Below are 23,338 nucleotides of genomic sequence, written 5' to 3'. Positions count from 1 at the left end.
CGACCTGACCTGGGCAAAGACGTCAATTAAACGTCTATTCCACATTGCTTCAATGTAATTTCATTGAAATGGTGTGGAAACATTGATTCAACCAGTGCGTGTCCAGTGAGAAAAAAATGGCTTGTTAAAATAGATCATTTACTGGTATAGTACTGAGGTACTAGACGACAAATTATATCGCTTCCGTCTAGTTCCTCTCATGTACAATTGAAGTCGGAACTTAGGTTGGGGTCATTGAAACTCAACCACTCCACAAATGTATTGTTAAAACACTAGTTTGGCAAGTTGGTTAGGACATCTACTTTAGGCATGAGTCATTTTTCCAACAATTGTTCCAACAGATTATTTCACTTATCACAATTCCAATGGGTCAGAAGTTTACATACACTAAGCTGACTGTGCCTTTAAACAGCTTGGAAAATTGGTTCATCCTTGGGAGCAATGTCCAAACGCCTGAAGGTACCACGATCATCTGTACAAACAATGGTACGCAAGAATAAACACCATGGGACCACGCAGCAGTCATACAGCTCAGGAAGGAGACGTGTTCTGTCTCCTAGAGATTAATGTACTTTGGTGCGAAAAGTGCAAATCAATCCCAGAACAACAGCAAAGGACCGTGTGAAGATTCTGGAGGAAACAGGTACAAAAGTATCTTTATCCACAGTAAAACAAGTCCTATATCGACGTAACCTGAAAGGCCGGTTTGCAACTGCACATGGAGACAAAGATCATGCTTTTTGGAGAAATGTCCCCTCGTCTGATGAAAACAAAAAGAGAACTGTTTGGCCATACTGACCATCGTTATTTTTGGAGGAAAAAGGGGGACGCTTGCAAGCTGAAGAACATCATCCCAACCGTGAAGCACTGGAGTGGCAGAATCATGTTGTGAGGGTGCTTTGCTGCAGGAGGGACTGGTGCACTTCACAAAATAGATGGCATCACGAGGCAAGAAAATTATGTGGATATATTGAAGCAACATCTCAAGACATCAGTCAGGAAGTTAAAGCTTGGTCGCAAATGGATCTTCCAAATGGACAATAACCCCAAGCATACTTCCAAAGTTGTGGCAAAATGGCTTAAGGACAACAAAATCATGGTATTGGAGTGGCCATCACAAAGCCATGTCCTCAACCCTATAGAAAATGAGTGGGCTGAAAAAGTGTGTGCGAGCAAGGAGGCCTACAAACCTGACTCAGTTACACCAACTCTGTCAGGAGAAATGGACTAAAATTCACCCAACTTATTGTGGGAAGCTTGTGGAAGGCTACCCAAAACATTTAACCCAAGGCTACCAAATACTAATTGAGTGTATGTAAACTTCTGACCCACTGGGAATGTGATGAAAGAAACAAAAGCTTAAATAAATGATTATCTTCCATTATTCTGACATTTCACATTCTTAAAATAAAGTGGTGATCCTAACTGACCTACGACAGGGAATTTTTATGAGGATTAAATGTCAGGAATTGTGAAAACGGAGTTTATATGTATTTGGCTAAGGTGTATGTAAACCTCCGACTTCAACTGCACATGCCAGTATACACACTATGAAGAAAGGAACAGTTCTGAACGGAACACCAACTGAGGTGGTATGAAAAGAAGCACAGCGGAGGTGAGGAAGATGAGGATCTCACTATGTGTGTGTGCTGTACTGCATTGCGGCTGAGGAGTGCACCTCCCCTCCCTGCTCTGACGTCACATAGCCTGGGCTCATATATACATCAGGTGTTCTGGAGAACAGCGCTACCTGAACAGAGCGGCTCCCCCTCTGCTTTCTACACCACAACATCCTGGAGTTAGAGAATACAGCTGCCCCCTGCACATCTCTCGCGATTATCCTTAGGATAGGTCGCTCATCCTCATCGCACCCTCATTTGAACTCTCTTCTATACCTGCTCCACAAATCTAGCCTGCTGAAACGGTAAGCATGGATCAAAACAGTCCAAAAGCATAATTATCATAAATAATATGATAACGTACACCATCTAGATCGATCGATTCTGGAGTGACCTGCCAAGCCAGAGGAGATGCACCAGTTAATCTGAGGCTCCATCCATGCATGTGCTGCTAACGACAGTGCAGTGAGACCACATTATGAGACGTGTTATAAACAGACATCACAACCTTTATTTCACAACCTTTATTTCACAACAAAGGCTTCCATTAGACTTTAATGTCAGTTTTAGAGTCCTGTCTATGATGTCCTTGATGTGACAGTTGTCCACAATCATTGTGGAAACTACAGTGGAGTCAGTAGTTGTGATATTCTGCGGAGTTACAATGGAAACAATAGTTTTCCATAGGGACTGGAGCGCATGTACAGTGCCTTCAGAAAGTATTCACACCTCTTGACTCTTTCCACATGGTGTGTTACGGCCTTAATTTAAAATGGTAATCCATTATGATTTGTCGGCAGGGTAGCCTAGTGGTTAGAGCGTTGGACTAGTAACCGGAAGGTTGCAAGTTCAAATCCCCGAGCTGACAAGGTACAAATCTGTCGTTCTGCCCCTGAACAGGCAGTTAACCCACTGTTCATAGGCAGTCATTGAAAATAAGAATTTGTTCTTAACTGACTTGCCCAGTTAAATAAAGATAAGGTACAGAATAAAAATATTCCAAAACATGCATCCTGTTTGCAATTAGGCACTAAAGTATTACTGCAAAAAATGTGGCAAAGCAATTAACTTTTTGTCCTGAATAAAATGTTATGTTTGGGGCAAATACATTACTGAGTACCACTCTCCATATTTTCAAACAGTGGTGGCTGCATCATGTTGTGGGTATGCTTGTAATTGTTTCAGGATATTTAAGGAATGGAGCTAAAACTTGGTTGTCTGCTTTCCACCAGACACTGGGAGATGAATTCACCTTTCAGTAGGACAATAACCTCAACAGAAGGCGTTTCTAACCAAGAAGAAAGGGAATATTCCTGAGTGTCCGAGTTACAGTTTTGACTTAAATCTCCTTGAAAATCTATGGCAAGAGCTGAAAATGGTTGTCGAGCAATGTTCAACAACCAATTTGACAGAGCTTGAAGAATTCTGAAAATAATAAAATGGGCAAATGATGCACATTCCAGGTGTGGAAAGCTCTTCGAGACTTATCCAGAAGGACTCACAGCTGTAATTGCTGCCAAAGGTACTTCAATCAAGTATTGACTCAGGGGTGTGAATACTTATGTAAATGTGTCATTTCTGGATTTCATTTTCAATTAAAAAAAACATGTTTTCACTGTGTCATTATGGGGTATTGAGCATAGACCGGTGAGAAAAATATATACTGTGCAGTACACCAGTCAAAAGTTGACACCGACTCACTCAAGGGTTTCTTTTTATTACTATTTTCTACATTGTAGAATAGTGAAGACATCAAAACTATGAAATAACACATGGAATAATTTAGTAACCAAAATGGTACACAAATCAAAATATATTTTTGATTTTATATTCTTCTGTTTTTATAATATTTTTGGTTACTACATAATTCCATGTGTTATTTCATAGTTTTGATGTCTTCACTATTATTCTACAATGTAGAAAATAGTAGAAATAAAGAAAAACCCTGGAATGAGTAGGTGTCAAATTGTGACTGGTACTGTATATTTAATCCATCTCGAATTAAGGCTGTAACATAAAATGTGGAATATTTCAAGGGGTATGAATACTTTCTGAAGGAAGTTCTGTTGAAAAAAAAACATCCTCAGAATGATCACCATGGCATAAGGAGCCCCCCAAAAACATCCTCAGAATGATCACCATGGCATGAGATCACCATGGCATAAGAGCCCCCAAAACATCCTCAAATGATCACCATGGCATAAGGAGCCCCCCAAAAAACATCCTCAGAATGATCACCATTTCATAAGGAGCCCCCCAAAAAACATCCTCAGAATGATCACCATTTCATAAGGAGCCCCCCAAAAACATCCTCAGAATGATCACCATTTCATAAGGAGCCCCCCAAAAAACATCCTCAGAATGATCACCATTTCATAAGGAGCCCCCCAAAAACATCCTCAGAATGATCACCATTTCATAAGGAGCCCCCCAAAAAACATCCTCAGAATGATCACCATTTCATAAGGAGCCCCCCAAAAAACATCCTCAGAATGATCACCATGGCATAAGGAGCCCCCAAAAAACATCCTCATAATGATCACCATTTCATAAGGAGCCCCCCAAAAAACATCCTCAGAATGATCACCATGGCATAAGGAGCCCCCAAAAACATCCTCATAATGATCACCATTTCATAAGGAGCCCCCCAAAAAACATCCTCAGAATGATCACCATGGCATAAGGAGCCCCCCAAAAAACATCCTCAGAATGATCACCATTTCATAAGGAGCCCCCCAAAAAACATCCTCAGAATGATCACCATTTCATAAGGAGCCCCCCAAAAAACATCCTCAGAATGATCACCATTTCCTCAGGAGCCCCCCAAAAAACATCCTCAGAATGATCACCATTTCATAAGGAGCCCCCCAAAAAACATCCTCAGAATGATCACCATTTCATAAGGAGCCCCCCAAAAAACATCCTCAGAATGATCACCATTTCATAAGGAGCCCCCCAAAAAACATCCTCAGAATGATCACCATTTCATAAGGAGCCCCCAAAAAACATCCTCAGAATGATCACCATTTCATAAGGAGCCCCCCAAAAAACATCCTCAGAATGATCACCATTTCATAAGGAGCCCCCCAAAAAACATCCTCAGAATGATCACCATTTCATAAGGAGCCCCCCAAAAAACATCCTCAGAATGATCACCATTTCATAAGGAGCCCCCCAAAAAACATCCTCAGAATGATCACCATTTCATAAGGAGCCCCCCAAAAAACATCCTCAGAATGATCACCATGGCATAAGGAGCCCCCCAAAAAACAGTGGCTACATCCTAACAGTGGAATGCATGTCCTGCAGGGGAGGGCTACTGGGGTTCTGTGATGCTGCACCAATGTCTGTTTAAATCCAGAGCAGTGATGCAGTCCACCAGTAGTCCTGTTATCAGCTCTTACTACACTAACTACAGGACAGGGAATGCATTTTTAGGTGTGTGTGTGTGTGTGTGATAATGTATTCTCTGTATTTCCAGAACCAGTGGGCATGAGTCAGCTTAGAGAAGTGCTGAGCCAAGATAATAAAAGCCATAAAATAATGTGATCCGATGCAGAGAAAATAAAAAGAGGGGGAGAGATGAAATATGCAATAGCTAAAAGAAGAAAGGAGAGGTAATTCATGATAGAATACAGCTGAACATAAATCATAGCAGCGAAGAATAACACCAAAATACCAAGAACTTGCTGATTCAAACAAAACCACTAGCTTTTTATTGTCCAACCAACACACAGAATGTGTGAAACTAAAACAGACAAAACTACGGTGTATTAAAAAACAGGGGGATATGAAGGCAGGGACGAGGCAGAAGGTCAGGTTCAGCGGTGACTGAAGAAGCCTGGAGGTGGGCTATGAAATCAGCTGTAAGATATAGGAGGTGAAGGGATAGGGGTTAAGGGGGAGGTCAGCGGTGACTGAAGAAGCCTGGAGGTGGGCTATGAAATCAGCTGTAAGATATAAGAGGTGAAGGGATAGGGGTTAAGGGGAGGTCAGCGGTGACTGAAGAAGCCTGGAGGTGGGCTATGAAATCAGCTGTAAGATATAAGAGGTGAAGGGATAGGGGTTAAGGGGGAGGTCAGCGGTGACTGAAGAAGCCTGGAGGTGGGCTATGAAATCAGCTGTAAGATATAAGAGGTGAAGGGATAGGGGTTAAGGGGAGGTCAGCGGTGACTGAAGAAGCCTGGAGGTGGGCTATGAAATCAGCTGTAAGATATAGGAGGTGAAGGGATAGGGGTTAAGGGGGAGGTCAGCGGTGACTGAAGAAGCCTGGAGGTGGGCTATGAAATCAGCTGTAAGATATAAGAGGTGAAGGGATAGGGGTTAAGGGGGAGGTCAGCGGTGACTGAAGAAGCCCTGGGGGTGGTTGTACTTGAACGGCTTCAGACGGTTCGGACCCCTGAAACACAACCAGAGAGAAACACGCTGTCAGAATTACTGCGAAAGGAGTGTAGGAGTGTGTATGCGCGTGTGTGTGTGTGTGTTTGCATGTACGTACCTTACGGTGCGTAGACACATCTTCTCTCTGAGAAACTCCCGTGGTCCCTCCACGCTGTCATCTTGTCCGTCGGTCTCCAGGTATACGTCCAGACAGACACAGAGACGAGCCACCTGATTGGTCAGCAGCTGGTGCCCTGGGCGGGGCCCCTGGAGCTCTGACTTAAACACATTCACCTCACTTTCCATGGCCTGGGGGAGGGGATACACATGTCAGTCACAGCCGGTGTGCATGACTAACCACTGACATCAAAGGACATAACAGAATATAGAGATCCTCCCCTGGGTTAGGGTCTCATATTCAGTGCGTGATGAGTGTGTGTGTGTGTATATACACTCACTCTAAGGTTGTCATCTGTACGTCCACTGCATTCGCCCTTCCAGCTGAGTGAAAGAGCAAACAGAGGAGAGACTTCTGGATAACGGGGGTTCAACACCACTGCAGCCTGAAGACGAGCTGAGGGAGGGGGGTAAATAGTTTATGGTTCCAGACTTTTCTTATGGTCCAAACAAAGAAAACAGAGAGGCCTCCATTTCGTCAGGAATGTCTTCATATATTAAGAAGTGAATCATCTCTTTGGGCCCTGATCTTTACCTGTTCCTCTCTCCACCACAGCCATGAAGAACAGGTCCGTTTCCCGAGCCAGACCTGCATCTGACACATGCTGCGTGAACGACAGATTCTAGAGAGAGATAGAACACACGAAGAAAAGTAAGCTACCAGTATACGTTTTACTTAATTAAACCACCTTGATTTACACAATGCTTTTTATAGCGACACCATCTACACCGCAGCGCCAATGAGAATCAGAAGTTATAGTGAGTGCGAGGTTGAGTTGTAGTCAAGATTGTGCGCTTCCTGTGTACTCCTCGATTGCGTAGCGAGATGAAACACAACGGGAGGTTGTGCGTGTCTTACTGTGTACTCCTGATGTGACATGGTTGTCCAGCGAGCCAGGCGGGAGAGAACCTTAGCAGGGAACAGGTGCTGGCACTCCGTGGACACTGGAACTATACTGTGCTCTGAAAACAGACAAACAATACCAACAGCATGCAGGAGACAGGTTATTTTGTCTGTGTGTGTAGCCGGAGATGAGAAATGTGAGTAGAACTGTTTATGGTCAGGCCAGGCGTGTGTGTACCTAGTGAGGAGAACTGTTTGTGCAGGGCCAGGCGTGTGTGTACCTAGTGAGGAGAACTGTTTGTGCAGGGCCAGGCGTGTGTGTACCTAGTGAGGAGAACTGTTTGTGCAGGGCCAGGCGTGTGTGTACCTAGTGAGGAGAACTGTTTGTGCAGGGCCAGACGTGTGTGTACCTAGTGAGAACTGTTTGTGCAGGGCCAGGCGTGTGTGTACCTAGTGAGGAGAACTGTTTGTGCAGGGCCAGACGTGTGTGTACCTAGTGAGAACTGTTTGTGCAGGGCCAGGCGTGTGTGTACCTAGTGAGGAGAACTGTTTGTGCAGGGCCAGACGTGTGTATACCTAGTGAGGAGAACGGTTTGTGCAGGGCCAGAAGTGTGTGTACCTAGTGAGGAGAACTGTTTGTGCAGGGCCAGGCGTGTGTATACCTAGTGAGGAGAACGGTCTGTGCAGGGCCAGACGTGTGTGTACCTAGTGAGGAGAACTGTTTGTGCAGGGCCAGACGTGTGTGTACCTAGTGAGGAGAACTGTTTGTGCAGGGCCAGGCGTGTGTCTACCTAGTGAGGAGAACTGTTTGTGCAGAGCCAGACGTGTGTGTACCTAGTGAGGAGAACTGTTTGTGCAGGGCCAGACGTGTGTCTACCTAGTGAGGAGAACTGTTTGTGCAGAGCCAGACGTGTGTGTACCTAGTGAGGAGAACTGTTTGTGCAGGGCCAGGCGTGTGTCTACCTAGTGAGGAGAACTGTTTGTGCAGGGCCAGGCGTGTGTCTACCTAGTGAGGAGAACTGTTTGTGCAGGGCCAGGCGTGTGTATACCTAGTGAGGAGAACTGTTTGTGCAGGGCCAGGCGTGTGTATACCTAGTGAGGAGAACGGTTTGTGCAGGGCCAGGCGTGTGTGTACCTAGTGAGGAGAACTGTTTGTGCAGGGCCAGACGTGTGTCTACCTAGTGAGGAGAACTGTTTGTGCAGAGCCAGACGTGTGTGTACCTAGTGAGGAGAACTGTTTGTGCAGGGCCAGGCGTGTGTGTACCTAGTGAGGAGAACTGTTTGTGCAGGGCCAGACGTGTGTGTACCTAGTGAGGAGAACTGTTTGTGCAGGGCCAGACGTGTGTGTACCTAGTGAGGAGAACTGTTTGTGCAGGGCCAGGCGTGTGTGTACCTAGTGAGGAGAACTGTTTGTGCAGGGCCAGACGTGTGTGTACCTAGTGAGGAGAACTGTTTGTGCAGGGCCAGGCGTGTGTGTACCTAGTGAGGAGAACTGTTTGTGCAGGGCCAGACGTGTGTGTACCTAGTGAGGAGAACTGTTTGTGCAGGGTCAGACGTGTGTGTACCTAGTGAGGAGAACTGTTTGTGCAGGGCCAGGCGTGTGTGTACCTAGTGAGGAGAACTGTTTGTGCAGGGTCAGACGTGTGTGTACCTAGTGAGGAGAACTGTTTGTGCAGGGCCAGGCGTGTGTGTACCTAGTGAGGAGAACTGTTTGTGCAGGGCCAGGCGTGTGTGTACCTAGTGAGGAGAACTGTTTGTGCAGGGCCAGGCGTGTGTGTACCTAGTGAGGAGAACTGTTTGTGCAGGGCCAGGCGGGACTGGACTCGTCCTCTCAGCAGCTTCATGGTGCTCTCCATGTGACTGGCACTAAGAGAACTGCCTGCACGCAAACCCTGAAAAAAAAACACACACACACACACACACACACACACACACACACACACACACACACACACACACACACACACACACACACACACACACACAGCAGGGTTAGACACACACAGAAAGCACACCCCATAGCAGGAGACATTTTACTATACACAATGGCAGGGCCACCCACACACACCTCTGGGGCATCACTTGGGAACTGCAGTCCTCCTAGACTCTGCACCCACAGGTAGGGATGACCCAACTCTGCCACGTAGTCTCCAAACGAACTAATCCTGCAAGAAAATACAACATAATCAGCCATACTGATCCTACATTATGTATATTGATACTGAAGCAATTGTACAAGGTGTGTATACAGGGGTCTGGCATTAGGGAGGCATCCATACCCCACTTTATCAAACTGGTAACGGTTAGCGGGGTTGGGTGTCTCGCGGCCCTGGTCATTAGCATACAGGCAGTTGAGAAGCGTGTCAGAATTTAACAGCTCCCTGAGAGAGAGAGAGAACACAATTGTTACAGCACAGGTCACACACTCCAAGCTCCAACAAACACGGGTCGCTGAGACGTACCCTGCGCTGATGGCTCCAGTGAGGTCTGTGGCGGTGGAGACTTTGGCCTTGACAGTCATGATGTTCAGGTTCATCAGGTAGTAGTTGAACAGATGCAGCACACTGCCGTCTGGAGAGAGAGAGAGAGAGAGGAGAGAGAGGAGGGAGAGAGAGGAGGTTCACTGGGTGTGTCTGTGAGCATGATGCCATCTACTTATATATACAGTGGGTCAAAAAAATATTTATTTCTTTGGAGGGAGTTGAAAGTCCATGTTGCCCAGCAACATCCCCAAAACATCACTGCTCTAGAGGAGATCTGCATGGAGGAATGGGCCAAAATACCAGCAACTGTGTGTGAAAACTTTGTGAAGACTTACAGAAAACATTTGACCTCTGTCATTGCCATCAAAGGGTATATAACAAAGTATTGAGATAAACTTTTGTTATTGACCAAATACTTATTTTCCACCATAATTTGCAAATAAATTCATTAAAAATCCTACAATGTGATTTTCTGGATTCCCCCCCCCCCCATTTTTTCTGTCATAGTTGAAGTGTTCCTATGATGAAAATTACAGGCCTCTCATCTTTTTAAGTGGGAGGACTTGCACAATTGGTGGCTGACTAAATACTTTTTTGCCCCACTGTATATGTGTATATTCTATTCGGCAAACAGGGAGTTGGGACGCGTATCTATGTACTGTGGACGGTAAATTGCCTCTCTGCCAAAAGGTTCCACCTGCAACAGTCATCTCAGTGTGAATTGTGGGGTCACTGCCCCACTCTGCCACGTAGTGCTACTGTGTAGGTAGCTGTATAGGACAGGATGAGCCAAGGAGAAGAGAGGGACTGTTTATACCCTGCTGACAGGGGGAGAAGACGAGGGGCAGAAGAAAGGAAATGGGGATGAGAAGAGGGAGGTGGAGAAGGAGGTTCAGCATTGCAGGCGTAACTTCATCCATCCACTGATAGGCAAGCGGGTGCGGACAGTGCGTGTAGGTGGAGCTGGCAGCAGTGTAGGGCTGCAGCAGTCACACCTTATTCTAGATATTTTCATCAGCCTCTTCTTGCTCTCTCTGTTGTCCTCTAAACCACGGGCAGTTTTTGGCTGTTTGCTGCATTAAAAGCAGTGTGTGCGTGTCAGTCTCTCAGGGTGTCATTGGGTTCTGTCTGACTGCAGAGGCAGAAGAGGAGAGGTGACCTTGTGTAACCTCTGTAGTGATGTCATTGCCCATTGGACAAGAACAGTTTATTCACTGTCATCTATGCACCGAACCATCATCGAAATAGGACAAATACAAGAACCCACCTATTTATCATCATATATACTGTCCACAGAATCCTCATCAGCACGATTAATATCAGTTCCTAACAGTCCTATCATATATCGCTGAATGATCCTCTCTCCTCTACTGTCCAAGGGAGACTGAGAAGCAGCGACCGGGTCCTGCTACCTGTCACACAGGAACAGTGTGTGTGTACCTTTGCATTTGAGGTCCAGGCAAAGAGAGAGAGGGTGTCTCTTCAGCATCTCACGTCTCTTATCATCCAGCTGACCACCTGTAGTAGGTCGCCTCCTCTTCTACAGACAGACAAAGGGGGGAGTATTACCATTAGTATTTTATCATGCCATCATGTTCTACTGCTCATTTTAAGCTGGGTGGTTCGAGCCCTGAATGCTGATTGGTTGACAGCTGTGTTATATCAGATTGTACATGACAGGAATGACCCCAGATCATTTTTTTTTACTGCTCTAATTATGTTGGTAACCAGTTTATAATAGCAATAAGGCACCTCGAGGGTTTGTGGTATATGGCCAATATAAGAACAGCCCTTAGCCGTGGTATATTGGCCATATACCACAACCCCTCGTGCCTTATTGCTTAATTAATCAGATGTACGGATATCTGGTCCTGGTCTAAAGCAGTGCACTATATACGGAGTAGGGTGCTCTTTGGGACACAATCTATAATCCTAACTGATCGATCATTGCAGCCGGCTAAAGGAGGACAGAGTTAACCTGGGCTTGCCCTTCACCTCGGAATTATTTCACAGAGAAAGACTAGATGAAGGGAGGGAGGGTCAGCTGAGGTGTAGTGACAGAGCAGCAGTAATGTGACCAAGCAAATCACAGACAGTTGCCTTCAGCAAAAAGATGAATAAATAAATTATTTAAAAAAGCTTGGCTGTATGTGTCAGAGTGTGTAAGGTGTGTGTGTAAGTTGTGTGTGAAGGAGTGTGTGTGTGAGGAGTATGACACACGTGTGAGAGTGAAGAGTATGACTGCCAACTGTGGGTGGGCTTGGGTTACAGTGACCCATCTTATCCATGCTTCCCAGAACCCACCACATGGCACCTGTCAGGAAGCGATCAATAGACCTCCTTTCCCTGTCTGCTATAATATTGTGTGTGTGTGTCAGCAGAGGTTGTTGGAACAATGTATGTAGAGGATAGGTGAACTCGTTGACACTGACGTGTCTGTGTGTGTACAGAATGGTATTAGAAGGGCCTCTAGTGGCAGTATGGTGTGGGACAGACCGTCTTCTCCTGCTCCTCCTCTGCATCAGAGTCACCAGAATCATCATCTAGAGAGGAGAGAAATCAGAACACACACATTTCAATACCAACACAATTCATTAATTCACCACTGCACAGTCAAAAAAGAATCACTGCCCTGTCGAACACACACACACACACGTCATTAACAGGCATCCAGGCATGCTGCAGTCTTACCCTGGGAGTCCTCTGGAGGTTTAGACAGAGCTTTGGCCTCGTCCACGTCTCCACTGATGGACACACTCAGGCTCTTATCTGAAACACACACAAATAGAAACATGAAAACCACATGTCCCAAGACTTGTCCCTCCACAAAATTGATCATTTGACAAAGGGGAAAAAAAAGACAAAAATCGTGTTCACAAGAAAGTAAAGCTGGTGAAGAGCTGTTTTGGATTGATACGTTGTCAATAAAGCAGTGAACTGGGAGCATAAACAGTGTGCGGGCCCTCCTGTTCTTTACAAGCATCATTTACTAGCCCAGCGCCTAAAGTTTAAGGATGTGGGTATGATCAAACTTTTCACAAAATCTAAGTAAACATACAAAAACACTCACCGCAGGCCTGTCCGTAAGCGCTGGCCTGTACCAGGAGGACGTAGAGAGAGGGGGGAAGGTGGCGGGCGATCTCTGTCTGTCTCTGGGTCTGTTCAAACGGCATTGACAGGTACTCCTGAACCGGGAGGGATGCCTGGGGAGTGAGACATGTTTAGGTTTCAGGCCTGGTAGGTTACATTCTGGGTACAACACCATTTCAGAAGGCCCTGCCTGCAGTTATGTTATCTTGCACAAGTCCAGCCATCCATACCAGACAGAACCCTGGACTTGTAAAAGCTCTGTGGAACTGGTGTTGTTCTGTCCAGGGATATTTATGTTCACTTTGCGTCACTGTACCTGTGTAATCGCATTGTGTCCAGGTTCTAGGGGGTGTGAGAGAGTGTGTGTGTTACCTGCATGATAGCGTTGAGTCCAGGCTGTAGAGAACTCAGGTGTTCCTTCTTCACCTCAATGCCTTTCTGGATCTTCTCCTTACTGGACAGAGACTCTTTGTACTGCTCAGCCAGCCTACACACACACCAGAGAAAAGTGGGAGTTCATGTACTGCTTAGCCAACCTACAGAGGAACAACAGTGTCTCAATGTATGTGGCACCTCTTCCTCTGCTCCAGTTCCCAGTCCAACCTGGCCAGTGTGAGTTGGTGGGGGTCGTCCTTGGTGAGGGGGGTGCGGGAGATCTCAGGGGGGGCCTCCTGGTAGAACTCATCTACACTCACCAGATCTATCTCCTCATGTTTAGACCTGGACACAAACAAAAATCAACAACTTAGAAAAGACCAATACTCTCGAAGCTTCTCATTCCTGGACTTAGCCAGCCCCCCCTCATGGTACTGACTTGAACTCCAGACACTTGCTGATCTCCTTCTGCAGGTGCATGACCTCATAAAGCAGGTTCTGGAGCTGCAGGTGCAACACATCCACTCTCTGCTTGCCCTGGAGGGAGATAGGGGAGGAAGGGGTATTAGATACTTTTGCTGTGGGTGTGTAGAGGGTTTTCTATAATGTAACGTTTGAAAGTGTAAATACAGTGAGGTCTAAAAGTATTTGGACAGTGACAAATGTTCTGTTTTGTCTCTTTACTCCAGCACATGACTATGGAGGTTAAAGTGCAGACTGTCAGCTTCGATTTTGATGGTATTTTCATCCATATCAGGTGAACTGTTTAGAAAGCACAGCAAGTTCAGTATTTGGTCCCATATTCCTAGCACACAATGACTACATCAAGCCTGATGGATGCATTTGCCATTTGTTTTGGTTGTGTTTCATATTATTCATATTATTTTGTGCCTAATAGGAATGAATGGTAAATAATGCACTGTCATTTGAGTCACTTTTTTTGTAAATAAGAATACAATGTTTAACACTTCTACATTCATGACTATGGATAATGTTGAATGAATTGCGAAGAATGATGAGTGATAAAAATCTTACCCCAAGACAGTCTAACCTCTCACCTTTACCAATAACAGGGGAGGTTAACAGTCTTTATTGCGTGTTTGGGGGTTTGTTATGCCTCCAACTTCATCACTCATTATTCACGATTATCAGAAACATATTCTATTCTAATTTACAATATGCTACTCCAAAATACGTTATTTCACATTAATTTCTATTGGGCACAAAATAATCTGAAACAAAAACAAACTGAAAATACATCCAACAAGTTTGCAGAGTCTTGTTCTAAAATGCATTATTTACCTAAGTATTCAGACCCTTTACTATGAGACTCAAAATTGATCTCAGGTGCATCCTGTTTCCATTTATCATGCTTGAGATGTTTCTACAACTTGGAGTCCACCTGTGGTAAATTCAGTTGATTGGACATGATTTGGGGGCGACAGGTAGTCTAGTAGTTAGAGCGTTTGACTAGTAACTGAAGGATTGCAAGATCGAATACACGAGCTGACAAGGTTAAAAAAATATATGTCATTCTGCCCCTGAACAAGGCAGTCAACCCACTGTTTCTATGCAGTCATTGAAAGTAAGAATTTGTTCTTAACTGACTTGCCTAGTTAAAATCAAAAAGGTAAAATAAATGTTTTGTTTTTTTGGAATGGCACACACCGGTCTATATAAGGTCCCACAGTTGACAGTGCATGTCAGAGCAAAAACCAAGCCATGAGGTCGAAGGAATTGTCTCTAGAGCTCCGAGACAGGATTGTGTCGAGGCACAGATCTGGGGAAGGGTACCAAAATGCTGAAGCGCGTAGCACTTAAAAACGGTCTGTCCTCTGTTACAACACTCACTATCGAGTTCCAAACTGCCTCTGGAAGGAACATCAGCACAAGAACTGTTTGTGAGCAGCTTCATGAAACAGGTTTCCATGGCAGAGCAGCCACACACAAGTCTAAGATCACCATGCGCAATGCCAAGCGTCGGCTAGAATGGTGTAAAGCTCGCCGCAATTGGACTCTGGAGCAGCGGAAATGCATTCTTTGGCAGTCGGACGGACGAATCTGGGTTTGGCGGAATCCAGGAGAACGCTACCTGCCCGAATGCATAGTGACAACTGTAAAGTTTGGTGGAGGAGGAATAATGGTCAGGGGGTGTTTTTCATGGTTTGGGCTAGGCCTCTTAGTTCCAGTAAAGTGAAATCTTTACGCTACAGCATAGACGATTCTGGACATTCTAGACGATTCTGTGATTCCAACTTTGTGGCAACAGTTTGGGGTAGGCCCTTTCCTGTTCCAGCATGACCATGCCCCTGTGCACAAAGCAAGGTCCATAGGAAATGGTTTGTCGAAATCAGTGTGGAAGAGCTTGAATGGTCTGCACAGAGCCCTGACCTCTACCTCATCGAAAACCTTTGGGATGAATTTGAACGCCGACTGCGAGCCAGGCCTAATTACCCAACACCAGTGCCCTACCTCACTACTGCTCGTGGCTGAATGGAAGCAAGTCCCAGCAGCAATGTTCCAACATCTAGTGGAAAGCCTTTCCAGAAGAGTGGAGGCTGTTATAACAGCAAATGGGGGGGCTCAACTCTATATTAATGCCCATGATTTTGGAATGAGATGTTCGACGAGCAGGTGTTCACACACTTTTGGCCATGTCGTGTATCTGTATAGTTGAACATGTGATGGGAACACATTGAACTTTAGATTTTTATTTGGTACATGAAAACTTGAGTGAAAAAGTACATTGTGTTCAATAAGTCATCATGCACTGATTATTTTACCCGTAACAAGTCCATTTGGTGTTAACCCACTATTGGTGGGAAAATAAGCGGATTTTCTTTATGTGGATTCCAGAATATTTGCATGAAAATTTGTCACCAACTGGACGGAAACCTTGCTACTGTCCAAATACTTTTGGACCTCACTGTATGTATAAGTACCTCGTGTGTCTGGTCTCTCCCCCTCTTCAGTCTCATGTGAGCCAGGCGGTTGAGTTTCTTCAGGCTCATAAAGTGGATACAGCTCTGCATCCTCTTCTCCTCTACCTCAACACACTGGAGGGAAGGGCAGCCATCATGGGGGTTAGAGCAATTCTCTTATAAGACGGAGTAGCGTCTGATTGTATAGGACACTCATTTTCTGACTGAGTGTGTGTGTCTCACCCCATCCTTGGCACCGTTGGCTTTCAGCTCCTGGATGTCGTTCATCAGTTTGGCCAGAGCTTCACAGGTCAGTTTATACTGCTGGTAGTCCTCTTCAGGGTCCCTGCCATCTAGCTCCACCTCCTCACTGTACACACGTATGTCCTGAAAACACACACAGTCAATTTCAGTACCGCTCCCTCCATACTCCTCTGCCTCCCCTCGCCCTACAGTTCTCAACTTGCGCCCGCCCACCCGTATCTGCTGTTCACTCCTTTGCTCACCTAGATTTGAAAAGCCAGACAACAGCACCATTGGTATATTGTGGAAGGTAACCTGTCTGTCTAGAGAGACTAGTGCTCACCTGGTCCCCTTCTCCGCGGCCGCATTTCCCCTCCGGTGTGCCCGTCTCGCTGCGGAGCACTTTCGACTTGCGCTTCTTCAGGGCGTCAGACATGGCTTGTGAAGGTCAGAGGACACTAAATAGAGAAAACATATTTATATCGAAAGATAGCTAGATACGCTAGGCACGACAGAGATATTGGAGAAAGGAGGAGATAGGAATCCCAGTGGCCAATGAATGGAGAAACATATAACGCCCCACCCAACAGACTGTCAACCAATCACGTTCATTGTCATGCTGCGTAACGCAGTTGCTAAGATAATCGTCACACAATCCATTTAAAATGTACGAGTGAGTCGAGAAACATACATGTACTTTCGAGGAAAATATGCATTATCGCTTTGAAATCATGACATTACAAAGAATGAATTCTCAAATCTCAGAAAATATTTGTAATGTTGAGCTTCTAGTTCACTTAATTCATGCGCATGTTGGGTTTTTGTGCTTGCACCCAATTGACTCCTTGAAGGAGTGCTTTCTTTGCAGGATTGTACCCAGAATACACCGCACAGCCCATTGGCAATGTACGGGCAACATACATAATGGGGACTAATACAAATGCAATGGAGATTCCTATCTCTGGCCCATAGAGATAGAGGACCTGCCTTTTTTTTCTGTGCCATTATAGTGTCTGTAAAACCTATAGAAATCCCTACCCAGTTGACAACGGAAGCATGGTGGAAACCCTCAATGGCAATAGAGAGGTGATGAGGAGATCGGAGGAAATTTAGCCATTGGCGTTCGTGTCAATTAACACGTAACATTCTTGGATTACTCACACAAATAAAGTCAGATTTACAGTGCATTCGGAAAGTATTCAGACCCCTTCCCTTTTTACACATTATGTTACAGCCCTATTCTAAAAATGATTACATGTATGTTTTTCCTCAATTGACACAATACCCCATAGTGACAAAGTGAAAACAGGTTTAGAAATTTCTGCAAATGTCAACAACAAAACAATTACTAAAATATCTTATTTACATAAGCATTCAGAGCCTTTGCTATGAGACTCAAAATTGAGCTCAGGTGCATCCTGTTTCCATTGATCATCCGTGAGATGTTTCTACGAGTTGATTGGAGTCCACCTTTGTTAAATTCAGTTGATTGGACATGATTTGGAAAGGCACAAACCTGTCCATATAAGGTCCCACAGTTGACAGTGCATGTCAGATCAAAAACCAAGCCATGAGGTTGAAGGAATTGTCAATAGAGCTCTGAGACAGGATTGTCTCAAGGCACAGATCTGGGGAAGGGTACAAAAACATTTATACAGCATTGAAGGTCCCCAAAGACACGGTGGCCTTCATCATTCTTAAGATTGGAACCACCAAGGCTCTTCCTAGAGCTGGCAGCCCGGTCAAACTGAGCAATCGGGGGAGAAGGGTCAGGAAGGTGACCAAGAACCCAATGGTCACTCAGAGAGCTTCAGAGTTCCTCTGTGGAGATGGGAGAACCTTCCAGAAGGACAACCGTCTCAGCAACACTCCACCAATCAGGCCTTTATGGTAGAGTGGACAGATGGAAACCACTCCTAGTAAAAGGCAAATGACAGCCTGCTTGGAATGTGCCAAAAGCACATAAGACTCTCAGACAATGAGAAAAAAAATATCTGGTCTGATGAAACCAATACTGAACTCTTTGGACTGAATGTCAAGCGGCACTTCTGGCAGAAACCTGGCACAATCTCTATGGTGAAGCATGGTGGCAGCATCATGCTGTTGGGATATTTTTCAGCGGCAGGGACTGGGAGATTAGTTAGGATTGAGGGAAGGATGAATGGCGCAAAGTCCTGAGATACTTAAACCTGCTCCAAAGTGCCCAGGACCTCAGACCGGGGCGAAGGCTCAACTTCCAACAGGACAATGACCCTAAGCACACAGCCAAGACAACGTAGGAGTGGCTTCAGAACAAGTCTCTGAAATGTCCTTGAGTGGCCCAGCCACTCGATCAAACATCTCTGGAAAAACCTAAAAATAGTTGTGCAGCAACACTCCCCATCCAACCTGTCAGAGCTTGAGAGGATCTGCAGAGAAGAAATGGGAGAAACTCCTGAAATACAGGTGTGCCAAGCTTGTAGTGCCATACCCAGGAAGACTTGAGGCTGTAATCACTGCCAAAGGTGCTTCAAAGTACTGAGTAAAGGGTCTGAATACTTGTACAGTTGAAGTCAGAAGTTTACCTACACCATAGCCAAATACATTTAAACTCAAGTTTACAATTCCTGACATTTAATCCTGGTAAAAATTCCCTTGTTTTAGGTCAGTTAGGATTACTACTTTATTTTAAGAATGTGCAATGTCAGAATAGTAGAGTGATTTATTTCAGCTTTTATTTCTTTCACATTCCCAGTGGGTCAGAGGTTTACATACACTCAATTAGTATTTGGTAGCATTGCCTTTAAAATTGTTTAACTTGGGTCAAACGTTTTGGGTAGCCTTCCACAAGCTTCCCACAATAAGTTGGCTGAATTTTGGCCCATTCCTCCTGACAGAGCTGGTGTAACGGAGTCAGGTTTGTAGGCCTCCTTGCTTGCACACGCTTTTTTAGTTATGCCCACAAATGTTCTATAGGATTGAGGTCAGGGCATTGTGATGGCCACTCCAATATCTTGACTTTGTTGTCCTTAAGCCATTTTGCCACAACTTTGGAAGTATGCTTGGGGTCATTGTCCATTTGGAAGATCCATTTTTGACCAAGCTTTAACTTCCTGACTGATGTCTTGAGATGTTGCTTCAATATATCCACAATTTTCTTTCCTCATGATGTCATCTATTTTGTGAAGTGCACCAGTCCCTCCTGCAGCAAAACACCCGCACAACATGATGCTGCCACCCCCGTGCCTCACGGTTGGGATGGTGTTCTTCGGCTTGCAAGCCTCCCCCTTTTGCCTCCAAACATAACGATGGTCGTTATGGCCAAACAGTTCTATTTTTGTTTCATCAGACCAGAGGACATTTCTCCAAACATATGAACTTTGTCCCCATGTGCAGTTGCAAACCGTAGTCTGGCACTTTTACGGTGGGTTTGGAGCAGAGGTTTCTTCCTTGCCGAGTGGCCTTTCAGGTTATGTCGATATAGGACTCATTTTACTGTGGATATACAGTGGGGGGGAAAGTATTTAGTCAGCCACCAATTCTGCAAGTTCTCCCACTTAAAAAACCTTGTGAAGACTTACAGAAAACATTTGACCTCTGTCATTGTCAACAAAGGGTATATAACAAAGCATTGAGATAAGAATTGTCAATAACAAATGTTTATTTTCCACCATAATTTGCAAATAAATTCATTAAAAATCTGATTTTCTGGATTTTTTTTTCTCATTTTGTCTGTCATAGTTGAAGTGTACCTATGATGAAAATTACAGGCCTCTCATCTTTTTAAGTGGGAGAAATGTCACAATTGGTGGCTGACTAAATACTTTTTTGCCCCTCTGTAGATACTTCTGTATCCGTTTCCTCCATCATCTTCACAATGTCCTTTGCTGTTGCTCTGGGATTGATTTGCACTTTTCGCACCAACGTACGTTCATCTCTAGGAGACAGAATGAGTCTCCTTCCTGAGTGGTATAACAGCTGCGTGGTCCCATGGAGTTTATACTTGCGTACTATTGTTTGTACAGATGAACATGGTACCTTCAGGTGTTTGGAAACTACTCCCAAGGATGAACCAGACTTGTGGAGGTCTACAATTTTTTTTCTGAGGTCTTGGCTGATTTCTTTTGATTTTCCCATGATGTCAATCAAAAAGACTGAGTTTGAAGGTAGGCCTTGAAATACATCTCCACCTCCAATTGACTCAAATGATGTCAATTTGTCTGTCAGAAGCTTCTAAAGCCATGAAATCATTTTATGGAATTTTACAAGCTGTTTAAAGGCACAGTCAACTGGTGTATGTAAACTTCTGACCCACTGGAATTGTGATGGGTTATTTCACTGTCTGAACAATTGTTGGAAAAATTAATTCATGCACAAAGTAGATGTCCTAACAGACTTGCCAAATCCATAGTTTGTTAATCAGAAATTTGTGGCGTGGTTGAAAAACGAGTTTTAATGACTCCAACCTAGGTGTAACCTAACTTCTGACTTCAACTGTATGTAAATGTGACTTCTGTAAAAAAATATATATAAATGTGCAAAAAAATTCTAAACCCGTTTTTGCTTTATAATTATGGGGATGTGTGTGCAGATTAAGGGGGGGGATATTTCATCCGTTTAAGAATACGGTTAAGGTAAACAAAATGTGGAAAAGTGAAGGGGTCTGAATACACTGTAAATCAATAAATATATCAGTTTAGAAAAGGTTAATGGTACAAGACTGTACATATCTGGCTGTGATGGCAAAAAAAAAATCACTAGATACCCCATCGAGCAATGCGGGCAGAGGCTGTCCGTTGTCACAGTTCCAAGACCAGTCAGAAACGTCCAGCTAACCCTAGCCAATGACTCCGGTGGAGCTCAAAACGGAACTTGGATCTGCGATAAAGGTACATTATGCAGAAATCGCTCCGCCATTTCCTATTAGAAACATTGAATAGTTTGCCGAATTTCAGTTCGACAAAACAAAGTATAGAGAATCATTGTACCATCGAAACCGCTGAAATATTCTCAATAACCACATTGTACGCAAAAACAAAACTTTAGACTGGGAAGCATAGAAATAGTGCAAATAGAACAGATCCACCACTTAGACGTTCAACCAGTGACAGATATAACTAACATTTCTGTGAATTTGGTTGGTCACTTCAAAAGTTAAATATTTTACTTTAATTAAGTAGCAATGATATATGCTTCGCCACCGTTGTCTTACGGCACGACATATAGCTCGAACCAGCAGCCATGACTATTCAACTAAACAATGCATTTAAGTTTAGTTCCAGCGAAAAAGTTGCATAATTGTGTGACTCGTTAAGTCAATGCAGTATTTAAGAAGTTTGGCCAAGATGACTAAAACCAGCATTGTTAAACTAGCCAGCTAGCTTAACCATGGAAACCCGTGTAAAACAAACTCGGGACAGGATATAGCTGGGCGCACTTCGCGATTTCAGGAGTTTTAATGCCCAGATATCAGGAGCTGGCGGCAAAAAGTTTGATTCAACAATTCAGTCTGGAACAACAAATGCATCAGATGACATTTGAGATGAATCAATATACAAACCCTGAAATCATCTGAAACTATCAATAGTGTAGTGTCTAAACACTTAGTACATATTTATATAATAAGAAAGACTCGGAATACAAAGCAATTGAACTGGAGCTTCACATTTACTCAGAGTTAGTAAGTACCAGAATAACATAGAACAACACTGCGCATGATCAAGGGTGCTCCATCCTTAAAGGGGACATCAGTAATTAACAGAACATAAAAAATAGTATAACAATGTTTGCTTTCACCATTCATTTTCTGGATTCAGGTTAAGTACAGTGGAGGATAGCTCATAATAATTGGTTGGAATGGGGTCAATTGAATGGTATCAATCAGAGGGGTTGGGTTAAATGCGGGAGACATTTCACTTGAATGCTTTCCGTTGTGCAAATATCAAAGCTATAACTAACCCAAAATAAGGTCGTTTACAGTGGGAGAAAATGAAGCAGTGCGTAGAACCAGTAAGGAGGTGAGCAAAGCCACGCAGGAGCTAGCGAGATCCTATTGGTGCGTTGTAGCATGATTAATGCTGTGATTCTGACGCATTCAAATGTATAGCACCTGAAGCATGCGCCGTGCACGTTACATGCTCCTGCGCATGCTCCAACTCTGAACACACTTTGCGCTACCAGCGCTTTGAAAAGTTGATGTAATTACAATTCTGTAGATATAGTGGATAAAGGGCAAACCGCATGGTCGGACAACCAGTAAAGTGGAGGCTTTGTAGAGGTCATGAGAGGAAACTTTCCTGATTCAAACGCTCAATGCTGCCGACGTAGAATTCAATATCGGCTTTCTAGGCAATATGTGATTATGTCCATGCCAAACTGAGTTATCCACGATGAGTCCTTTATACCTATGATCTGGCCAAAATGGCAAATATTTTTTATAACGATGGAGTTGCTAGCCAGCTAAAGTTAGAAAATACACAAGCTAGCTATCAAAGTAGCAATAACAATTATTGCAGGCACCACACACGATATACTCACCAAAACGATATAAAATACGGTAAACAAAATCCAGAACGTTCATTTATCCATTAAGCTCGTAGTTTCCAGTTCCAACGCAAAGCACTATGGGTAACAGTCTTTTTCGTTGGTCATGGCAGCGGGTACATTAGTGAGGCATACCGCCATCTAGGCTACTGGAGTACCGCGCCTCAGCTAGTTCGTTGTCTTCAATGAACCTTTATTTAACTAGGCAAGTCCATTAAAAACAAATTATTTACCGACACACAGCCGACACTGGGCCAATTGTGCACCGCGCTATGGGCCTCTCAATTATGGCCGGTTGAGAATGGAATGGAATTGAACCAGGGTCTGTAGGGACACCTCTAGCACCGAGATGCAGCATCTTACACCACTGTGCCACTCAGGAGTTCTCTTCTCACTAGAAGTTGTGCAACAGTGGTAGGCAAACATACATACAGGCTCCCAAGTTGCACAGCGGTCTGAGGCACTGCATCTCAGTGCTAGTGTCGTCACTACAGACACCCTGGTTCGAATCCAGACTGTAGCACAACCGGCTGTGATTAGGAGTCCTATAGGGCGGCGCTCAATTGGCACAGTGTCACCCGGGTTGGGCCATCATTGTAAACAAGAATTTGTTATTAACTGACTTAGATAAATAAAGGTTAAAAATGTGTTTCAGTCGTGATTTTACAGCCAAGTAATTTAAAC

The 23,338-nt window shown here is 44.3% G+C and overlaps 1 protein-coding gene and 2 long non-coding RNA genes across 3 annotated transcripts; 1 reads left to right on the top strand and 2 right to left on the bottom strand.

Moving 5' to 3' along the window:
* Positions 1-5,316: 5,316 nt before the first annotated feature.
* On the top strand, positions 5,317-5,991 carry LOC127907272 (uncharacterized). The gene is made up of 3 exons (XR_008063973.1): positions 5,317-5,466; positions 5,638-5,756; positions 5,842-5,991. It is a non-coding gene; the product is annotated as an uncharacterized LOC127907272 (long non-coding RNA).
* On the bottom strand, positions 5,836-22,813 carry LOC118394071 (THO complex subunit 5 homolog). Its single transcript, XM_052461604.1, has 20 exons — positions 22,649-22,813; positions 16,476-16,590; positions 16,133-16,276; positions 15,911-16,024; positions 13,408-13,505; positions 13,167-13,313; positions 12,966-13,080; positions 12,574-12,706; positions 12,195-12,272; positions 12,000-12,046; positions 10,944-11,043; positions 9,483-9,591; positions 9,300-9,401; positions 9,089-9,185; positions 8,801-8,912; positions 7,036-7,139; positions 6,712-6,799; positions 6,458-6,573; positions 6,118-6,308; positions 5,836-6,018 (listed from the first exon to the last, which is right to left on the bottom strand). The coding sequence occupies exons 2-20, from the start codon at positions 16,566-16,568 to the stop codon at positions 5,955-5,957; spliced, it is 2,052 nt and encodes a 683-aa protein (XP_052317564.1). The 5' UTR covers positions 16,569-16,590; positions 22,649-22,813; the 3' UTR covers positions 5,836-5,954.
* On the bottom strand, positions 7,877-8,776 carry LOC127907273 (uncharacterized). The gene is made up of 4 exons (XR_008063974.1): positions 8,629-8,776; positions 8,371-8,456; positions 7,984-8,026; positions 7,877-7,897 (listed from the first exon to the last, which is right to left on the bottom strand). It is a non-coding gene; the product is annotated as an uncharacterized LOC127907273 (long non-coding RNA).
* Positions 22,814-23,338: the final 525 nt, after the last annotated feature.

Source organism: Oncorhynchus keta, chromosome 14, assembly GCF_023373465.1.
Source record: "Oncorhynchus keta strain PuntledgeMale-10-30-2019 chromosome 14, Oket_V2, whole genome shotgun sequence".
NCBI classification, from domain to species: domain Eukaryota; kingdom Metazoa; phylum Chordata; class Actinopteri; order Salmoniformes; family Salmonidae; genus Oncorhynchus; species Oncorhynchus keta.
This window is presented reverse-complemented; position numbering and strand designations above follow the sequence as displayed.

What these genes read in the sequence shown, in the direction of transcription:
- LOC118394071 (XM_052461604.1), bottom strand. Translation starts at nt 16,568, where the DNA reads ATGTCTGACGCCCTGAAGAAGCGCAAGTCGAAAGTGCTCCGCAGCGAG. An exon ending in CCAACGGTGCCAAGGATGGG is followed by an intron (nt 16,025 to 16,132) that starts GTGAGACACACA and finishes CCTTCCCTCCAG; the next exon opens with TGTGTTGAGGTAGAGGAGAA. An exon ending in CAAACAGTTCTCCTCACTAG is followed by an intron (nt 7,140 to 8,800) that starts GTACACACACGC and finishes GTCTGTTTTCAG; the next exon opens with AGCACAGTATAGTTCCAGTG.